The sequence below is a fragment of the Octopus bimaculoides genome, chromosome 3 (genome assembly GCF_046866305.1).
Source record: "Octopus bimaculoides isolate indiv1 chromosome 3, ASM4686630v1, whole genome shotgun sequence".
Classification (NCBI taxonomy): Eukaryota; Metazoa; Mollusca; class Cephalopoda; order Octopoda; family Octopodidae; genus Octopus; species Octopus bimaculoides.
The window spans coordinates 139,692,072-139,715,242 of NC_142930.1; the positions used below are offsets into that span (position 1 = coordinate 139,692,072).

Below are 23,171 nucleotides of genomic sequence, written 5' to 3' on the forward strand. Positions count from 1 at the left end.
TTTAATGCTAATTAGTTTTCAACATAATCGGTTAAATTTTTTGAAATGAATGCTCATTTGGAAGTAATGTTTGTTTATTTTTTGTTGCTGTTTTTTTTTAACTTCAAGTATGTCTGAATCGAAGGCATTTAAGCCATGATCATCCCAGATTTTTTGGTCGACCTACTTTACCCCAAACTACATCATCCAATGGGTCCTGCCGCCAGTTTTGTTTTAAAAGACAGATGAACTTGAAAGAGATTCGACTGGTATTTCTAGCAGGTTGAGCAACCATGTAGAGGCTATTACGTTGTTTGACAGATTAATGTCAATATACCTAAGATTTCTTTCAGCATATTTAGTTTCTATTCATATAAATTTGGCATTCAAAAATTTAATAGTGTTAAGTGAAGATTATCTTTCGGTTTAAATCTGTAGGCCTAATCTACCTACACGCTAATCTAAATTCGACAAATGATATTGTTCTCAGATGTTGCACAAATCCTTTTTCTTGACCCATGGCTTAGACGTTTTACTCAGCAAGTGTGTAGGGTTTTTTTTTTTTTTTAGTGAAAGAACAGTAGTGTTATAACTTAAGACCCGAGGACACCTATTGCAAGAAAACGCAATAGTAAAGTGGACACTAACGTATTTTATATAGTACAAGAAAAATTAATTGAGTGAGAATACAACTCCAAAACAGATTATCAAGATGGCGAATTCATGTGAAACTAAACAGGAGAAACAACCCTGAAATTTTTAATAAAAATATATGGAATGCAATGGGGAGGGAGTGTGATCCACGGTATTATACTTTCAGTCTTACTGGAACTCTTTAGCGTCCTATTTCTTCAAAAATAGCTCAGGGCCCCATTTCAAAAATAGCTCAGCGCCCCATTTCAAAAATAGCGTTTTCAAAATCTTTCATCCTTTGCATGTTTAAAAACCCCCACAACAAAGAAAGATTAATTTGGGCCAAATAGAAGCTTATTTTGCGCACTGGTTTGTTTTTGATATGTTCTTGAACTATCTCTTGCAACATGTGCATCTTTTTGGATAAGGTGAGGATTTATATACAGGCCCGTCATTAGTTGTGTTTTCTGTTCACTGATAACACACGCCCGATTGATATCTAAACCAAACAAACTTTTTTTTAATGTGTTGAAAATATAAGCATTATACTTGGTTTCAACACTGCATTCTTAGGAAAAAATCCTGACCTCCCCTGAACACTCAGCTCCCCCTTAATATTTGCAACTTCATTGTCAGCTCACAATGTCTCCATTAGTTTAACCGTTAGTGAGGATCTTTAGAAGATAAGTACATTATATGATGTCTGTGAATGGCTAAAAAGTGGTAATGAAACTTAAAGGAATGACTTTGAATAAAAGTAAAAAGAAGTTGTGGACGCCTGATGCATTTAAAATGTGTAGCATGATTTTAAATTTCACTCATGTATGAAGTCCATAGAGCTTTCACTCGTTTGCCTTGAACATTGGCGTGTTGTTATTCTGAAAGATAATCCCTTGTTTGAGTAAACAACATTTCTGACCAGAAGAGGATTAATTTATACATTACGATAGCATTATGAGAATATAAAGAAAATGCCACGACGAATGATTTTCTTGAACTCCATTCTTTAATAAAATCTTTCAATGCGTCAGATCAACGCAGAATTCATTTGCTATCAAACTTGCATAACGATGACATTTTTTTGTAATTATTCCTTGTACAAGTATTTATGAATATATATATTTCTTATTTGCACTTGTAAAGAACTGGAACACCAACATTGTCTGTGTTTATATATGCATATGGTAGTGTTATATTTGAGAAAATAGATAATTTATAACACAACCTCGAGTCCTGAGATTGACGTCAATAGACGTAGTATTGTAATCCCCTTGTTTTTCAGCAGCTTAGCTTTACACAAATTTACTATCTCAGTTTATTGAATATGCATATCAGTATTCTTCGATTAAATGAATTGGGGAAAAGAATACCTGGTTGAATAGTTAGGTCTTTTTTAAATTTTTTTATTCTTTTGGACGACGGTCAAATCAACCCCAGTACTTATTTTAAGTCTAGTGCTTATTGTAACGATTTCTTTTTGCCAAACAGGCTGTTCAGCGGTGAGTCCTAAATACAAAGGCGGATACAGACATGCACGCCGAGCGCGCGTTAGGCTTTTAGATTGTATTGGAGCCGACATAATAGATTGTACTCTCGAAGCTCCAACACAACCACAATCTAATGACTGAAATCAGCAAGAAAAAATAAACCAATATCATCGATGATTGATTTCAATAAATTCATTTGATTTATATATCAAATTATACCAACTGTATTTCATTATCTCTGAATTCTGTAAAAACCAATGACTTCCACAAACTGTTGTCATATAGCCCCAGGTCAGTTACCCAAGGTAGACTATGGTTAAATGCGTTTAAATTGTAACATTCTCTTTTGTTGTTTAGCTTCAAACTGGCTATGATCGAATAAACTTTTACTAAAATATATGATCACTTATTTACTTACTTAAGCCCTTTGCTCCCTATGGGGTAAAGGATTTCTACAGCTTTCCTCAACTGTTCTTGACTCTGGATTCAAAATCAATCTGTCGTGAAGGATTTGAATTGTCATCAATCCTTCTGAAACTTCACTTTTTTTTTCTATATAAAAGTATTGGCCCTGTGCAAACCCATTTTTATTTCTGGGAAGAGTTGGTCCATATTAGTGTGGCCTCTATCCTTTGACACTGTGTTCCACTGCATAGTACTCAGGATTATTGATTTCTTATTGATCTTCTTGTTTAGCCCTGGATCAGCTCGAACAAAGCAGTCTTGTGATAAAAAACGTTTCGCTGCTTTTTCTCTCTGGACGCGGTCCACTTCGGTCTACAGTATCCAATGTATTTTACCTTTATTTGTTTTTAAAGATGACCTGATGTAATTTGAGAGACTTGACTGTTGTTTCTTGCAGATCGAATGGTCATGTAGGGGTTTCCTCTCTCTCCTTTTTTTAAACGTTTGCTTTGTGTTGTGCATTATTATCCATATAGACACGGTTTCTAGTTTAATCTGTCAATTTTGTTTTCAGAAATGGATAAAAAGAGGCTAGAAATTCCTAAAATTGAAATCAATACTGTACCGGAAGAAATCGAAGACGAAGAGGGCAACATCACAAATGGTCAATCAACATTTAACTTAAATCGTGAAAGATTCCAAGTGATCCCAGTTGGAACCCCTGTAAAATCTGCCCAGAGATCAAGACGGTCTAGTGATTCCTCCCGAATTTCCGATGGTGATCGCAAAGTATCAATTTCCATAATTGAAGATGATTTTCTTTCTCCGAAAAGTGCATTTCAGGGTCACCGTATGTCGGTTGACTCTAATTTTAGCAGCCAAACTATCGGTACACACACGCACGAAGCTTTACCACGTGCTGAAAACTATCGGGATCTTTTGTCACACGTGACTAATATGAAGTCTCGACCAACTTTAGATGAACTGCACGAAAGAACCGTAAGTAAAATTCTTATTTCTTAGCAATTCTCTCTTTCTTTGTCCCTGTCTGTCTGTCTCTCTCTGTCTCTGTCCCTCTCAATTCTAAGTGATCTTTATCCATGAGCAACCATTTTCAAGAATTGGGCCGCATGAGGCAAAGTTTATCATCGGGCATGTTGCACGTCTAAAAAAAGTAAAGTAATTTTTCCTTTAGAAAGTCCCACGGGCCACAAGTTGCCCATGAGCAATCTAGTGGAAGGGGTAATGCACAACCTTTGCAAGCTCCCAAAACTATGAGTGATAGGAGGAGGAAGGTAGAGTGAGTCTAGAAGGCGCAGGCATCATGACTGTGCAGTTAAGAAGTTCGCCTTGCAATAACATGCTGACGGGTTCAGTCTTACTGCGCAACTCTTTGGTAAGTGTCTTCTACTATAGCTCCGGGCCGACCAATGCCTTGTGAGTGAATTTACTAGACGGAAATTGATGTGGAAACCCGTTGAACACGTGTGTGTGTCTTTCAGTTACTCCCCCCCCCCGACTACTTGACAAACGCGTTGGTTTCTTTACTTCCCCTTAACTTAGTGATTCGGCAAGAGACCGTTAGAATAAGTACTAGTATTAAAAAGAAAAAAAGTAATGGGCTCGATTTGCTGACCTAAACCAGTCAAGGCGGTAACCCATCATGGCTGTGGTCTTATGACTGAAACGAGTAAAAGAAACGATAGGCCTTAATAGAGGTCGTGCGAGATCAGTCGGCTCCATAAAGCAAAGACCAGTGTAGTAGTATAAAGACAGTGTAAAGAGACTAGATATCTTTTCTACTCTAGGTACAAGGCCCGAAATTTTTTTTTTGGGGGGGGGGGCTAGTCGATTAGATCGACACAACTGGTACTTAATTTATCGACCCCGAAAGGATGAAAGGCAAATTCGACCTCGGCGGAATTTGAACTCAGAACGTAACGGCAGACGAAATACCGCTAAGCATTTCGCCCAGCGTGCTAACGTTTCTGCCAGCTCGCCGCCTTAAAGAGATTAAATATCTGTTTGACAGAAGATGAAGTATGTATATGTGGTAACAGCACACATACATGCACTTGATCTCTCTAAAGGGTCCGTAGTAATTTTTGGTTCTGAAGTGGGGGAGAGAGTTCATTCTTTCTAATGCAGTTTTAGCTATAATGAGGATGAAAAGTCATTAGGAGAGATCCACAGTAATGGTGAGGCCTAGCAGCTGTATCAGCGTTGAGGGATCTAGGTTCGTGTGGGTCATGTTTATAACGGGGTAAGCTACAATGCTGTTTTATCGATGTGTGAGTGATAGTCTTTGTACTATTAAAGGAAATAAGATTGATACGATCTCACTGAAAGACAATTGTTAAGATTTCTGTTCATAGTCAGTGTACATTTAATATAATGTGTCTTGGTTATGTGTGAATAGCACTCGGATGCGAAAGACGAGGCTGAATTGCGTAATAGTGGGTTTCGTTGGAAGTGATGAAAAGCAGGTTGTTGATGTATAGGAGAAAGAGCAAGGAACACAACTAAACTTTGGGTATCATTAGAGTTAATAGTGGATGTCAGAGAGATCTCTCCTTCGGTACACGTTGCGATGGTACGATCTGACGGTATCCACTCCAAGAAACTATGGAGTCCATTAGGTAGGCAGTTTAGTTCGAAGGTTTTCATGGCAAGCACGTTTGAGATACTTCGCTGGTGACAAATGCAACAACTCTGCTGGAGAAAGTCTCCAGCAGAGTTGTTTTCAAGGAAGCTGTACTGTTAGTTATTAAAGAGGGAGAAGTAGTCAAAGAAGTAGGAGAAAGTGATTGTTAATAACTGTCTCCATCATCTTTGAGATAGTGGAAGTGAGAGCGATAGGTCAATAATTAGCGTGATCAGAGGTCTCCACTGCAGTGTAATTCCGTGCGCGCGCACACATGTCATTGACTTAAGAATTTGACAACCATTTGAGAGAACGTGGAATAATTCTTTGGAATTCTCAAAGTAAACACATAAGGCTGTAAATAATGGCAATCCTTGACATTTACTATCCAAAAAGATTTTCCAGTCCAATATTCACAAGCTATTATTTATAGCTTTATGAGTACTTCGAGAATTCCGAGAGCGGTTTAGCTTAATGGTTTAGAGCACTGCGACGCGTAATCACAGAGGTGTGAGTTCGAGTCTCATAGCCGGCCGCCAACACTTTTTCTGCAAAATAGGGCTATATTATTAGCATTATCCTGCGTTTGAGAATCTAAAATAACTTCTTTAACTTTCTAAGACATCTCAACGCTTCTAAAGCAAACTTCGTTTGTTTGTTTACATTCATCGTAATTTGAATTTATATATATATATATACATATATATATATATATATATATATATATATATATATATATATATATATATATATATATATATATAAATTCAAATTATTATGATTGACCGTTGACTGAACACTATTCAATTTTTTTCTCCGTGTTTTTCTCCTTGTCTCCGTATTCTTTCTGTTGAAGAGCGTAGCTCGAAACGTCAAAGACTTTCCGTATTCCCGAGCGTCATACTAATATATCCTTTTGTTATTTACACCACCTGTCCTCGTCTGTTGTTATTATTTGTATATTCTCCCATATATATATATATACTTGTTTCAGTCATTCGACTGCGACCATGCTGCAGCACCCCCTTGAAAATGTTTTAGTCGAGTGACTCAAACCTAGTACTTATTTTTTAAAGCTTGATACTTATTCTATCGATTGCTTTTGCCGAACCGCTCAGTTACGGGGACGTAAACACACCAACACCGGTTGTGAAGCGGTGGTGGGGAACACACGCACACACGACGGGTTTCTTGCAGTTTCCGTCTACCAAATTCGCTCATAAGGCTTTGGTTGAACCGAAGCTAAGACACTTAACCAAGGTGCTGCGCAGTCGAACGTAATCCGGAACCAGGTGGTTGGGATAGAAATGCAATTTCAAAATACACTCATTTTTTTGCGGCCCGGTAGCAAATAATTCACGGTCTAGTGGTCGGGGACTCTTGGTTTAAAGGATATAGCTATACCCTTGTAGCTTTTTAAAGTATGTATTCAAAACGAGTTACAAACAATTAAGCTAAAGACAACTCGTATCGAATTCTAAAATGAAGCTGTTTTTTTTTTTTTATCAAAAGGCTACAAAGAAACAAGCTATAAAAGAAATACACTATCAAAATACAATAAAAGAAAATCAGGAACATGTTTGTTTACGATTTCAAAAATCTAAAGTACATCAAAAATTAACTTGAAGATTGAACACCTAAAGCAACTTAACAAATAAACATTTTAGATTTAAAAGAGATAAATTCAATTAGATACATAAATCTTCCTTTTCGAGATTAAAGCATTGTTTGAATATAAAATTTGAGTGAATGTAGCAAGAAAGATAACAGTAAACGAAATACAATTATATCGTAAAAGACTGGAAAGTTTACCTTCGCAGAATATACAGAAAAAGAAAACATTTACATTATTTACAATTGATGGATATTTGTCCTCATCTTGTTTGTTGTTAACACAACGTTTCGGCTGATATACCCTCCCACATTCATCAGGTGTCTTGGGGAAATTTCGAACCTGGGTTCTTATTCCTAAGGTATTTTTCGGTATTGTTGTTGTTATTATTATTTAGGTCACTGTCTGGAATCGAACTCGGAATCTTGTGATTAGTAGCCCGCGCTCTTAACCACTGCGCCATATGCCCATGGGCAACAAACAAGATGAGGACAAATATCCGTCAATTGTAAATAATATAATGTACATAATTCCTCATCTCTTAAATATAGAACTGGAAGAAAACATTTATTTATAGCAGTGGTTCTCAACCATTTTTTGGCTTTTGGACCCCTTTGATTCCTTTTTTTACTCTACCGAACCGCCATAGCCATTCAATGTACATAAAAGAATTCTACTGTATTTTTGTAATAAAATATTATTAGGAATTGCATAAAAGAATTGTTGAAATATTTTGTGCATTGTAGAAGTACAAGCAATTTATTGCACATAAATTTTAACAACAACGTCATATATGAGCCCCGAAGGGCCATATGGACCCTGGTCGAAAACCACTGATCTATAGAAAAGGGGGTTACAAGAAAAAAAATCATGATCGGAATTTACTAACATCTCGTTCTGAGAAACAGATTAGCTTTTACAAGATCCTCCTTCATAAAACTCTTATCTGATTTCATTTCATTTCAAAGTTTCAGCTCAGAGCTGCGGCCATGCTGATGCACCACCGTGTTTTGATAATTTCTAATGTATAAAACAATAAAAAATAAGTGTAACTGTTAAATTCGAAATCTTAACATTATATAACAATTTAGATATAGCTGAAGTCGGTACCTTTTTATTGACTCAGAAGATAATTTCGGTAAACTAAGAATTTATCTTGTATAATGAGGTTGGTAGAAAAAGCCAAACTCGCTATCATTAATTCAGTTTTCGTGCCTCTCCTATTCTCACCTATGATCAAGAATGTTAGATAACAACCGCGAATAAAAGTGGCCGAAATGGGATTCCGCCAAAGGTCAAGTAACTACTGCTTCACATTGGAAGGCCATGGATCCGGTACTACAGACATGTAGTGAGAATGTCGCAGGAAAGGATTACAAGACAGTCTTCACGCTGAACGACCCAGCAGAAGACTTAGGGTAGACCAAGAACGAGGTGGTGGGATAATATCCATAGTTTCAGTTGGTCACGCTTGAGAACACAGCTGGGAAGTTAACGACAGTTGCTACCGATGGGACCTTATGGAGGAGGTACCCGAGGACTCTACCTCCAGAACCCTCCTAGAGAGGGTGAAGAAGAGGAATTGATGGTATTTGATATACCTTTCTTCGCCTTTCCCGTTCAAATTCATGCTACTGGCCACTGACTTATCTCTCCTGGCTTACTTTTGATATATATGTATATAGCATGTATGAGTATGTGAGTGTGATCGGTTTTTGCAGTTTCCGTTTAGTAAATTCCACTAGCATAGTGTTTGTCAACGCGAAGCGAAAAGTAAGACACTTCCTTAAGGCGCCACGCAGTGGGATCGAACTCAATACCACATAGTTGTTAAGCGAACTTCTTAATCACAAACATGCTAGCGGCTATATGTATGTATTTACCATCGCTTCTTTTTAATTTTCTTTATTGGGTCTGTCTAGCTATGTTGTATAGGACTTCTAATTTGTGAGATGGCTGACGTAAGACGGTGACATTGTTTATGTCGCTTTATGCTCATGTTGGTATGTGTTTACCTCCGCAGATTTGTCACAATACAATGATGCCAGTGGCCAGCACTGAAATTTATTATGCACTGCTAGATTATACTTAATGAGTTCTCTTTCTCTTTATTAAGTTGGGTTGTAGAATCTCTCGAATAGTAGAGAAGTGTGTGTGTGTTTGGGGTTTCTTTTTGTGTTGATTGAGACAATTTCAATCAGGTCATTGTATTAACCCATAAGAAGGGCACAATGCTACAGAGTAGGAATACTTGGTGCATATTGTCTTACAGTATAGGCAGTTGTTTTATGGCTCTTGTAATGTGAACCGTGAGCGTGTGTATTTTAGTTTGTGTAGATGAAGAGCGCGTGCGCACATGTACACACACATACACACACAAGTCGGATGCTGAGGGCTGTTGATAGTGATAATGGTACAGATACTTGAACGTATTTATTCTACCCTATGAAGTTGAAAGAATATGCCACCCTAGTGTCCCTCATATTTCATAGTCGTGCTTGCGTCGCAAGAGGTATCTGTTCCAAGTTTTTACTTGTCAGAAACTAAAGAAAATGAAGCAACTAAAGCAAGGCGGCGAGCTGGCAGAATCGTTAGCACGTCGGGCGAAATGCTTAGCGGTATTTCGTCTGCCGCTACGTTCTGAGTTCAAATTCCGCCGAGGTCGACTTTGCCTTTCATCCTTTCGGGGTCGATTAAATAAGTACCAGTTACGCACTGGGGTCGATCTAATCGACTTAATACCTTTGTCTGTCCTTGTTTGTCCCCTCTGTGTGTAGCCCCTTGTGGGCAGTAAAGAAATAAGAAACTAAAGAAAGTAAAAAAAAAAAAGAAAGGTAAAACGTATCATATAAAAGAAAGTTTTACTGCAAACTGAAAATGTTGATAACTCTTACGTTGGAAACAAAGGAGAAGATGGTAATGAAGTTCTTGAGCTTTTGATATAAAATTCAGATCTTTAAGAGAATAATTATTTCAGAATTTCTTTTGTATTTGTTATATTTCGGGAGGGTCATTTTTTCTTGCCAAATAAACACACGCACTATATATTCATTCTTCACTCATTATTTTTGTTCTTATTTTATCTAATGTCCATTGACTTGAAATTTTTAGTCACACATCTGTGACCTCTTCAGCGACTCTTCCATCTACATGTTCCCTCCTGTTCAATTTAGTCCATTCTGTCTTTTTAGATAGAAAGATTTCCAGACAATGGACATAAGATAAGAACAGCAATAATAAACGAGTGAAGAACGAATATATAGTACAATACAGCGCGTGTGTTTATTTGGCAAAAAAAAAAGAAAAAAAAAAGAAATGACCATCCCGAAATATAACTATCTGTTTCAAAACACGATTTCACACCAGGAATCTTGCAAAACAAATTCATAAATCTTTTGTATTTATTTGCCAGAGAAAATCTTTCGATCCTGTTGAAAGAAAGAAATCTGTATCTGTCGCCTACTCCGGCATCAAATTTGGATGGATCGAAGGAGTTTTGGTGAGTATCATTTTAAGTAACGCTTAGTACGTGAAAATACCATAACAATGTTGTTATTAAAGTTTAGCCCAGAGCCGGATTAAGACCAATAGAGTCCCCATGCACTTAAATCATTTTGGTGCTCCCATATATATGCAAATCAAAATATAAACAACAATAAACCATAAAATAATTTTTTATTTTTCAAAATGAAACAAAACCAAGTAAAGTGGAAAATAATGTTTATTTTTGTATGCACACTTCCTCTTTATTTATATTTGACAAATTTTCTCCTACCCTTTTTTTTTAATTGCAAAGTCTTTGATCAGCTCACCATGACCCCATGAACACCTTGAAATTATATTTCCGATCTATCAAACCACTTCGAATATTGGTTTAGCAAGTTTAAAGTGATTTCTTTTGTACCAAAAATCATTTACCATTTCTTTGGTACCCCCATCCCTCGTCCCTTGATGTCATAAACACGTACTTATTTTGATAAATGGTTAATCCAGCGCTGGTTTAGCTCCTGAGAGCAGCCAAGAGGTGTTTACTTGTAACATAGAAGCCATGTAGCCAGGCACTTTACTTCATATTCCAGAACATTACAAGTGAGAGTAATATGACCTGCACTACATTTGGATACAGGCATTAATCATTTGGTTTGAAAAAAATTGTTGTTTTGGGTTCCATCCCACCTGCGCCAAACAAGTGTCTTTTAAAGTAACCTCGAGTCGACCAACGTCTTGGTAGAAATCGGATGCAGGAGAAAATAGAGATGCCCATCGAATGGACTGTACATGCTATTGGGTCGTGGTAAACGTAATTCGTTGCCCAGTTTAAAACCGCCAGTTAGACTCTGGGTGCCTTCAGTGGACTCGACTCTTGAAGTATTTGGAAAACGTCTCCAGTTTGAGAAAAACCTATGACAGAGGCGTTTCAATCTTCCATTTTCCCTACCCATTATGGAAGCTCTATAAGATAACTGAGAGTGCTGTCCTTTCTTTTCTATGCTATAATAATAAAAGGAGCTAATAAATGTAAGGTGGACTGAAATGTTAATTACGTAATCTAAATCAGCACCACACGACTGAACTATTTACGTTGCTTCTAAATTTTATGTATCAAGTCTGATCATCCAATGGCATATCATGTTGGTTTGTGGCTTAAAATTTCACGCATGTGGTCGTAGAATTTAGTACGGAAATTCGTTGTCAACTACAGTCATCTTAGAAATTTCTAGAGCAATATAATCTACAAAACGACTAAATGTTTGTTGTATAATATAAATTTTGCACAACTAGAAAGTGATTTTCTATAACAACTCTAATAGATAAAGCAATCATTCATGAATAGATTTTACCTAAGTTTCGATCAAGCTGATCTACTACATATTAATGTGTCACACCAGAATAATTTGGTGCAGCAAAGCGTCTGTTTTTCAGATATAATGAGAAATGGTCAGAAAAATTTAGCCGCTAAAGACTTTCCATACGAATTCGTTAATGTGCAACAGAGCATCTGATTGCTACACTTTTTATAATCAAACAGAACATACGGTTTGAGAGATTTATAACACAAGACTACATGATGGTTTGAGAGATTTATAACACTAGACTACATGATGGCAAAGAACTTTTGCAAACCAATTCATCAATTAACTTACAAATGATCTAATTAACTGATAATAAAATTGAAGTCAAATAGATTTCAATATTACTTTTTTTCTAGTTTCTCTACACAAAATGTTTGATCTCGTGCCTATATAAGAAATCAATTTTGCTATTGATTTTCTTTCAGATACGTTGTATGTTGAATATATTTGGAGTAATGTTATTCCTGAGATTAACCTGGGTTACAGCTCAAGCAGGGATTGGATTATCGTTTGTCATCATTTTACTTTCTTCCCTTGTCACAAGCATCACTTCTATATCAATGTCAGCGATCTGTACAAATGGCGAAGTAAGAGGCGGTATGTTTTACTTTAATTTTTATTTCTCCTATAATTTTTTTTTCTCACTACTGAACTGTTTACGTTGCTTCTAAATTTTATGTATCAAGTCTGATCATCCAATGGCATATCACGTTGGTTTGTGGTTTGAAATTTCACGTATGTGGTCGTAGAATTTAGTACGGAAATTCGTTGTCAACTACAATCAACTTAGACATTTCTAGAACAATATAATCTACAAAACTACTGTTGTATAATATAAATGACCTGAAATTTTGGTGGACGGGGCTTGTCAATTACGTCGATGCCTGTGATTCACTGGTACTTTTTTATGGACTCGAAACAATAAAAGATACAGTTGATCTCGGCAGAATCTAAGCCCAGAATGTATAGCCAATAGAAATACCGCTAAGTATTTTGCCCGGTGTGCTAACGATTCTGCCAGTTCGTCGCTCTTTTTCTCTTTTTATCATAATTTTAGGTACATTTTATTTAAATTATTTATTTGATTTCATTTTTATCTTCTAGTCAAGAAAGAAAGTATTGTTCATCAAACTTTACAGGAGTCCAAGACTAGTGGACAAGAGCAGTTTTCCACTTTGAGCAAACTTGCCCCAAATGCTTCGAGCAGAGTAGATTTTTACTTTGATATAGACACAATATTTTGCTACCTTGATTACGTTTAGATTTAACTCCACTCTCTGGGGCGAAATATATATATATATATATATATATATATATATATATATATATATAGCATGCCTTGATGACTGATAAAAAGAGTCTGAAGATTTAAAATCTAACAGATATATATTTTATTTGTTTCGATCATTAAAATGCGGCCATGTTAGGGCACCACTTTGTAGGGCTTAGTCGAATAAATAGTCCTAGTTGTCAGGTAATTATTCTATCACTCTGTATTACCGAACTGCTACGTTACGGAGACGTAAACAAACCGACTCCAATTGTCAAGCGACAGCAGGGGAACAAACACCTTCGTGTGCGCCCCCACCCACGCACACTCATACATATATACGACGTGATTCCACACAGTTTTCGTCTACCAAATTCACTTACAAGGCATTGGTCGGTTTGGATCTATAGAAGACACTTGCTCAAGGTGTCGTACAGTAGGACTGAAACCGAAACGACAATTTTGCAAAGCGAGCTTCTAAACCACACAGCCATGCATGCACCTATCACAGATCTAGTGTCAAACATTGTACTGCGTGCTCTGAAAACAAATGATTTATGCTGGCGCTTTAAAGTTAATATCCAATACATTTCTTCCTTTTAAAATTATCTTTCTTTTAAACAGTGTATTTGATATAGTAACCCAAAACTTAAATGCCATTTTATTTTATTTTGCATTACTTAGGTGGGGCCTATTATATGATATCTCGTAGTCTTGGTCCAGAATTTGGCGGTGCTATTGGTGTTATATTTGCTATGGCAAATGCTATTGCAGCGGCAATGTACATCGTTGGGTTCGCAGAAACGGTACAAATTCAAATGGAGGTAAGTTTGAAGCATTTCTTTGAAATCGCTCACTATGTTAATTAATATTCATTTGGTTATTCTGATATTTAACATTTAAGGTTTTAAATGATCAAACATAGGCCATGATTGTAAATATATAAGCATGAGTGTATGCTACCAATCTGTGTTTACTGTTAATTTTTTTAATGATAAACCATTGTTATTTACACAACGGGCATTGCCTGAATATGAAGGCGCGTCGTTTACTGGTTAGTGTATTCTGTTCACAATCGAAATATCGCGAGTTCGATTCACCGTTTGTTGTCATATAACTGCTGTCGTGCTGGGGCTCCTTCTTCAAGACTTCTTTTTTTTAGTCGATCATATCAACTCTGGTACTTCTTTCAGTTTCTGTTTATCGAATCGATATGTTATGAAACACGGATAGAAATTAACACGGACTTCCTGATATATACACATACGGACATATACGATAGGCTTCCGTACAGTTTCCATCTCGAAATTCCATTCATAAGTCATTGGCCAACCAGAGGCTACAGTAGAAAACACTTCCCTAAGATGCCACGCATTGAAATTGAACATGGAACGGGGTAACTGCGGAGTGCATTTCTTAACTATACTCCCAATGTGTCTCCTATTATGGCCAAGTGTCTCCTATTATGGCCAAGTGTCTCCTATTATGTCAAGTCTTGCGAGCAAATTTGGTGGACGGAAACTAACAAAATCCGTGTGCATGTTTGTGTCTCCTTGTCTTGACATCGTACACTAATTGTAAATGGTAAGAAAGGAATCCAGTAATTAAAATCACATCGAAGATTTGACATGCACAACAAAAATGATCGTTTTACTCTATTAATGTGTGTGCTAGATGAGTAAGAAGCGCAACGAGTGGCGAGACACCAAGACCCGTCCGAGCTACGCCAGTAAAGAAAAATTGATGACAAAATTGTGATGCTGAAAAGTAAGCTACTTAAGACTGCTTGTACTGTAGTGTTCATGTTTAAACAAAATCTCTAAATTTATTTCATAATATTCTCTATTACAGAAGCATGACTTATTTATAACTGGTGTGGCGGAGAACGAAGTACGAATAATTGGGATTGTTACAAGCTTTGCACTTTTGGCAATCATTTTCATTGGAATGGCTTGGGAATCAAAGGTAAGATTCAATAAAACAAACTTCCCAGAAGTGACTTTGCAGAATATATCATTAATGAATGTATAAATATTTTCATAAATCATCTTATTAACATCTGAACTTTTATTTCTCTCTTTACTGGAATCCAGGCACAAATATTTTTATTGGGAATTCTTTGTGTTGCTGTTCTCAATTATTTTGTGGGTACATTCCTACCAGTTACAGAAGATCGTAGGCGTGAAGGTTTCATAGGCTATAACGGTAAGTCTTTCGATATTGTATTAAAACTTTTACAAGCATTAAATTTTCCATCTTAATTATTATGAGCACCATGAAAAATTTGTCCCTCTGTTGTATTTAACATTATCAAATTTTTTTTTAATATTGTCAATTTTCATATTAACAATTTTTCTTTCAAATTCTAATTGATAATTTTTTTTTATTTCAGTATCAATATTGATCGATAACTTCCAGCCAGACTTCAAAGATCAATCATTTTTTAGTGTCTTCTCCATTTATTTTCCTTCAGCAACTGGTATTTTAGCCGGTGCTAATATCTCTGGAGATCTTAAGGTATATTATAGTTTCTTTTATCTTATACTTGTTTTAATCATTAAACTGCGGCCATGCTGGGGCATCCCCTTGAAGTTTTAGTCGAATGAATCGACCCAAGTATTTATTTTTTAGGCTAAGTTACGGGGACGCAAGCACACCATTATCGGTTGTCAAGCAGTGCAGACACACACACACACTCACACATCTATATGATGGGATCCTTTCAGTTTCTGACTACCAAATTCACTCACAAGGCTCTGGACGGCCCGAGGCTATAGTAGAAGACATTTGCCCGAGGTGCCATTATTTTATGTTTCTAAAATCACTTTTGAAATCCTTCAATATTATGGTGATTTTATCTTATAATTTCCATGTTGTTAGTCAATGCTAACAATTTAACAAACATGTTATCTTGAAAAAGTACAAAGAAAGAGCTTCCGAGTTTCTACTATTTTGTTCTTTAAATAAAAGGTTTTTTTTTATTGGTATCTTCTTTTTACTTCTACCTTCTTCAGTCATTGGACGACGACCAAGCTGGGGCACCAGTTATAAGTGTTTAGTCGAACAAATCGATCCCAGCACTTGTTCTTTATAGAAGCTTGGTACTTTTTCTATCGCTTTCTGTTTTTCGAACTGCTAAGTTGTGGGAACGAAACAATCCAATGGCTTTTGTTAAAAGAAAATACAAGCGGATCAATTAATTGTGATTATATTCAACATATTCTCCTCTCAGATTCAGACAATTATTACATCGGTCCTTCAGTTTTTTCTAAGCTCTGCAAAAGAACTCGGAAGGTTGGGTCTCCAACCAGGCCTTTCACGATACCCTGAAAACCAGAAACATTTCAGCACTCTCCGTGTGTGTGTGTGTGTGTGTGTGTGTGTGTGTGTGTGTGTGTATAACATATATGTATGTATAAATAAGCGTAGGTATGGCCATGTGGTTAAGAAATTCGTTTCCCAATCACGTAGTATCAGGTTCAGTCTCGCTTCGCTGTACCATGGACAAGTCTGTTCTACTACAGCTACAGACAGATCAAAAGCCTTGTGAGTCGATTTAATAGGCGGAAACTCATCGAATGTACGTGTATATGTGTGTGTGTCTGAGGTTACTTGTCCTGAAATTGTGTTAGCTTCCAGTCTTCCGAGAAGACATGTCTGTCCACGGGAAAGTACTACGTTACTTGAAAACAGGTGCGAGGAGAGGCGTCCTGATATAGGAAATCTATCTCAATGAACTTCACCTAACCCATGCAAGCATGTAAAAGTGGAAGCTAAAACGATGATATACAAGCCTATATATATATATATATATATATATATATATATATATATATATATACTCACGATCTTTTATACAATATATATATATATATATATATATATATATATATGATATTCATCCCTGTGCCTGTGAAATCTTGTATCCCTGCCGTAAGGCTTTATTTCCACACACGCCAGCTTAATGTAATTCGTCCTTAGTCGAAAGACATTTGTTGTTATGTCCTGTTATTATTTTTATTATTTTTATTTTTATTGTATTTGTGTAACATTGTTCGTTTTTTTCCCGGCGTTGTTTTTGTATACATTCGCTGCTTTCTTCCAAGGACTCTAATGCTCTTAGCTTAGTTTTTCCTTGGGGCTGGCCAGATTGGAGCAATATCGAGAATAACCACAGCCGAAATTGCAAAAATAATCTGGATCTCGACTGAGGAAAGAAAACTCCGAATGACCTGTCCTTGTTTTCTTTGTATCGTCTATCTGGATGTTTTGTTGTCCCTTTCTTATATCACCTGTCTTGATGTTTTGCGTTCTTGTCCCATTTAGTATTACACACACACACACACACACACACACACACACACACACACACACACACACACACACACACACACATATGTATGTATATATATATATATATATATATATATATGTACGAACGATGATACTAATGATGATGATATAATCTTTTTGTAGGATCCTCAAACAGCCATTCCAAAGGGAACATTTCTGTCTATTGCCATTACAACCTCGATTTATGCGATGATTTCTTTTACTAGTGGATTTACAATGATGAGAGAGGTCTTTATTCCGAGTGTAACTGATTTTAATAGTACCCTGCTGAACGAAACTTCATTTAACTACCCAATAGTGTCAGAAACCTCACCAGCATGCCTTATGTATACTTGCAGAAAAGGTGGATTACATCACGATAATTCGGTAGGTTGATTCGCGTTTCTCTTATACTATGTTTTCAACCAATTCAATTATTTTTGAATATACTAAACGAATGCAGTATTTTCTGAGATTTTACTGGGATTATTTTATTTTATGATATTAGACTGTTTTTACATTCTTTTCCTCGTCGCTAAGTGAGCACATTAGCTTCAAGTTGATGAAACCCAACCTAGAAAAAATGAAATCCCTCTCTAATTGCATTCTATCGCCTGAAGAAAGGATGCATTGTACAATGTAACCTTCAATATATAAAGATGTTATGGTCGCAGCTTGAATGCCTTGGATAATCTTGCTCTGCCAAAGTTGATTGGTGGGAAACTAACCTTAATGCTTTAGCTTTCCTTCTTTCTTTCCTTCTTTCTTTCTTTCTAGTTTTCTTTTTCTTTCTTTCTTGCTTTCTTTCTCTCTTGCTTTCTTGTGTACAGAAAATGAGTGGAAAAATTACATAGATAATCTTTTATCGTCGTCAGCTCATCGGATATTGTTTTTAATTTCCTATAAACCTTTACCAATAAAACAATTTATTTCATAACTTTGACATTTTAAAAAATTTCAATTTTGAAATAATACAGAATAAATTTAGAAAAAGCCTTCGTACCTAAACAAGAAATCTCTCATGTTTATTTTTCTTCCTTTTTTACACTTTTTCACAGATTGTTGGAATTGCATCTGCCACAAAATACTTAATTTTGGCTGGAATATTCTCTGCCACTTTATCTTCGGCCCTTGCAAGTTTAGTCAGCGCTCCAAAAGTTTTGCAAGTAAATACTCGAAACAAAAGTTTTTTTTATTTTTGTGTTCTTTCTTGAACCATTTATTCATTGCTGTAGATTCATTCATCCTACCATCTTTTAAAGAGGATACATTGTATAATGGACACCGGGTACACTCTTTTGAAAAATAATGCACTGGACTTAGCTTGATTGTTTTCCATTAAATCTACGCAAACATGTGTTAAACAACAATGACCGTACTTTAGCTTAGTGATTTGGCCAGAGTTATTTCGCATATGATTACAGCGCCGATAACAGATTCATTAAGCCCTTGGCCAGTAGGCGAATATCGTATTAGCACTACAGCCCTATTATTATTATTATGATTATTTCATACAGAATGTTTTGTATACTAAAAATAAGTGTCTAGCAGAATAGTCTTCAGTACGCTTTTGATTATTTCTTACGATAATTTCATTTCAGATATTTTACTGCATGTGTCTAGAAAATGCACGTTACTGCCTCTCTTATATCTGTCAGCTTTCATACCAACCAGAGGACCAATTATTTAGCTATTTACTTATTTTTGAGTTGTGGACTTAATCCATCTCATGACTACCACTATCTTGCCATGGGGGGAAGGGTCTTTAATGGAATTCATTCTATTGAAAACATTACCACCAGGCCTCTGGGATTGTAAAAACATAAAGCGATTTGTATGTCGCTCAGTCGATATTCCTAGGATTTAGTGACGAGCGGCACAAAACAATAGTATGGAACATCCTTCTTTTATATATTCAAATTATTCACTTCTGATTTCTAAAACCGAACCACAAACTTGCATCTCTCTAGATGTCCACGTTTATTCTGGAAGAACGATACTGTGTTTGAACTTAAGATATGTATTTTAACGCATAGATTCGCTTCCGGATAGTATGGAAGACAGAGCTCATGAGTTTATCTAATTAAATGGATAGTATGAAGTATACAAGTAATATTAGAAAAGTACGAGCGCTGTAAAATTAATGGCTGTGTCAATAAATTGACCTTAACTGAGATGAAACACTCAATGAAGCGAAATAAACTGACTCGGTCAGGTTGACATATCCAACGTACTCTCTATATGAAGTGGAAACCTTCAAGCTGTACCTTGTGATGTAAACAAGTCATGGAATATTTTTCGGTCATTTTCTCCCATCAAATTTCAAGTCGTAGGAAATTAATAGGGTCCGGCATACACATTACTTGTAGTTTACTTGTCTAAATCCGAATAAATAGTAATCGAAAAGACTATCATACTTTATTTTTCGTTGCTTCTCTAGGCTGTTGGCAAAGACAAAATATATCCTTGTCTATTTTATTTCGCCAAAGAATCCGGTCGGAACAGAGACCCAAGAAGAGCTATCTTAATCAGCTTCGTTATATGTTTGGCAATGATCTGTTTAGGTAAGTATATTATCTGTACGTTGCTGCGTAATTTCTACTAAAGAAGCTTCTTTGATGTGGTTAGTACGAGAGTTAGTGAAATACATATGAACGATAATATAGAAATCTATGCATCATAATTGAACTTCTTTGGTTAGACACAGGCTAGTTTTGTTAAAGAAAGAGACTAGTACGTTGACATTTACATTACTAGTATTCAATTGAGCCAAAGAAGTAGCCGGTATGTGGTTGCTCGACCATGTAGAAATAGCAGCCAGCTCATTCAAATCATACCTAAAATAAGGAAAGGAAATATTGGTTAATATCCTTGACATACTCCTAAAAATATTGGATGATCACGGCTGGAATACTTTTGAGTATAGGTTTGCCCAGTTGGTGTAGGCTTAGGAATAATGAGTAATCATCTCTTGAAGGTTTTGGACTTAGAATTTATAAAGACGAAAATTTCTAAGGCAGTTACAGGTATAAGTATGAATGTGCGGTAGATTGAAACTGTACGGAAGTCCATCACGCACGCATACGTCTTTTCTCATTGTTATCGCTTATGCGACGGTTGTGTTAGGTTTATGTCTTCCGTAAACAATACGTCCAAAGCTCAGTGATTTCATTGATGACCACATCTGACGATCAGTTGAACAAATATACTTTGAAAAAAAAAATCCCCAAATCAGTGTAATAAACGCTTAGCCCTATGTGTTAACCCATTACCTACCAGTGATCTCATATGAGATCACTTAAAAATTACAAATTTCCTAATTATTTGTCAATATTTACACATATCTAACCTTTTTGCTATATCTACTAGGTATATTTCTCTGATATTCAAATGAGGTTTGCTAATTTTTCACCCAATATCTCGCTTATTTCTATTTAAAATGTTATTTTGAAATGTTATTTTGATCATTCCAGCGTGTTTCTAAGGCTGTTTTATGCTAGAAATCAAAGTTTCATAAAAAAAATTCCAGTTAATAGAATTATGGGAGGTAATGGGTTAAACAACAAGAGAAAGTTTCACAGTTAAAAATCATCAACTAATTTACTTAAGTGACATTGTATCAGTTTATATTTCCCTATTGGTTGTTGCTGCTGTTTAGCCTCTGGTCAGCCATGATGGACCTGATCTATGATGAATATGGGATCACATTATATAAGATCACATTATACTAGTTCCCTTTTTTTCCTCTTAAACACAGTAAGTTGAAATTTAAGTGAAGGCGCATGACCACGTGGTTAGGATATTGCACTCCAGATCGTAAGATCGTGCTTTCGATATGTGAACCGGGCGGTACATTGTTCTTGAGCAAAACTCTTCATATATCGCCTTTCTAGTACTTTCAGCTGTAGATGAGTAACCCTGCGACGTACTAGCGTCTAGTCCAGGGGAAATGTGATTTCCGTTTATGCGCGATGAAAACAGGGAAACAGGCCCCGTGAGCCCTAAGACTCAAGAGAGTAACGTCAGGGACTGATGATGTTGGCTGTGAATTGAAGCTAATTTCGCTACTATTCCTCTTTGATTACCTACCTCGCAGAGGATGCTATCTGAGGTGAATTGTAATCTACAAAAAACAAAAACAAAAAAAAACGAACTTTGTTCTTTATCTCAGTTAACTGTGGCAGTGGCATATCTGTTTAACAGAGAAACCTGGAATTTTTCTGTCTTAAATGACAAAGTTTTTAACTTTACACTGAGGAAACTCCTGCAAGGGTGAACGGCGTGAAATTGTGTTCTTAAAATAGTATTTTAGGTTAGGCGTGACGCTCATCTGAGACTACTGAGGTGCGTCGTATCTTCTCTACAGAGCATTTTTTCTTCTCAGCATTTCCCCTTGATCGTTATCTCTGTGTTTCAATGTCTATAGGTACATCTATGTAAATATGTATGTGCATAAGTATATGTACATCTTAGTGTGTGTGTGTGTATATCTTCGTGTGTGTGTGTGTGTGTGTGTGTGTGTGTGTGTGTGTGTGTGTGTGTGTGTGTGTGTGTGTGTGTGTGTGTGTGTGTGTGTGTGTGTATATATATATATATATATGTATATATATATATATATATATGTATTTATGTAAATAAATATGTATATATATGTATATATATATGTATTTATGTAAATAAATATGTATATATATGTATATATATATATATATGTATTTATGTAAATAAATATGTATATATATATGTATATATATATATATATGTATTTATGTAAATAAATATGTAGATATATATGTATTTATGTAAATAAATATATATATATATATATATATATGTATTTATGTAAATAAATATATATATATATATATAATAAATGTTTTTATGTAAATATATATATATATATAATAATAAATATGTATTTGTGTAAATGAATATATATATATAATAAATATGTATTTGTGTAAATGAATATATATATAAATATATATTTATGTGTGTGTATATATATATATATATATATATATATATATATATATATATATATATATATATGCATTTATGTAAATATATATATATATATATATATATGCATTTATGTAAATATATATATATATATATATATGCATTTATGTAAATATATATATATATATATATATATATATGCATTTATGTAAATATATATATATATATATATATATATATGCATTTATGTAAATATATATATATATATATATATATATATATGCATTTATGTAAATATATATATATATATATATATATGCATTTATGTAAATATATATATATATATATATGCATTTATGTAAATATATATATATATATATGCATTTATGTAAATATATATATATATATATATGCATTTATGTAAATATATATATATATATATGCATTTATGTAAATATATATATATATATATGCATTTATGTAAATATATATATATATATATGCATTTATGTAAATATATATATATATATGCATTTATGTAAAAATATATATATATATATATATATATGCATTTATGTAAATATATATATATATATATGCGTTTATGTAAATATATATATATATATGCATTTATGTAAATATATATATATATATGCATTTATGTAAATATATATATATATATATGCATTTATGTAAATATATATATATATATATATATATATGCATTTATGTAAATATATATATATATATATATATATATGCATTTATGTAAATATATATATATATATATATATGCATTTATGTAAATATATATATATATATATATATGCATTTATGTAAATATATATATATATATATATATATGCATTTATGTAAATATATATATATATATATATATATATATATATATGCATTTATGTAAATATATATATATGCATTTATGTAAATATATATATATATATATATATATATATATGCATTTATGTAAATATAT

At 34.6% G+C, this 23,171-nt stretch overlaps 1 protein-coding gene across 6 annotated transcripts in view; it reads left to right on the plus strand.

Moving 5' to 3' along the window:
* Positions 1 to 23,171, plus strand: part of LOC106876733 (solute carrier family 12 member 2) — a 127,959-nt gene that overhangs the window by 81,547 nt on the left and 23,241 nt on the right. For all 6 annotated transcript variants that reach the window (XM_052966113.2, XM_052966114.2, XM_089349740.1 and 3 more), the window contains 10 exons: positions 3,079 to 3,503; positions 10,173 to 10,259; positions 12,039 to 12,210; positions 13,568 to 13,707; positions 14,735 to 14,848; positions 14,977 to 15,088; positions 15,276 to 15,400; positions 17,360 to 17,602; positions 18,274 to 18,381; positions 19,656 to 19,779. In XM_052966113.2, coding sequence (XP_052822073.1) covers positions 3,079 to 3,503; positions 10,173 to 10,259; positions 12,039 to 12,210; positions 13,568 to 13,707; positions 14,735 to 14,848; positions 14,977 to 15,088; positions 15,276 to 15,400; positions 17,360 to 17,602; positions 18,274 to 18,381; positions 19,656 to 19,779 — 1,650 coding nt within the window. The remainder of the gene's footprint in view (positions 1 to 3,078; positions 3,504 to 10,172; positions 10,260 to 12,038; positions 12,211 to 13,567; positions 13,708 to 14,734; positions 14,849 to 14,976; positions 15,089 to 15,275; positions 15,401 to 17,359; positions 17,603 to 18,273; positions 18,382 to 19,655; positions 19,780 to 23,171) is intronic.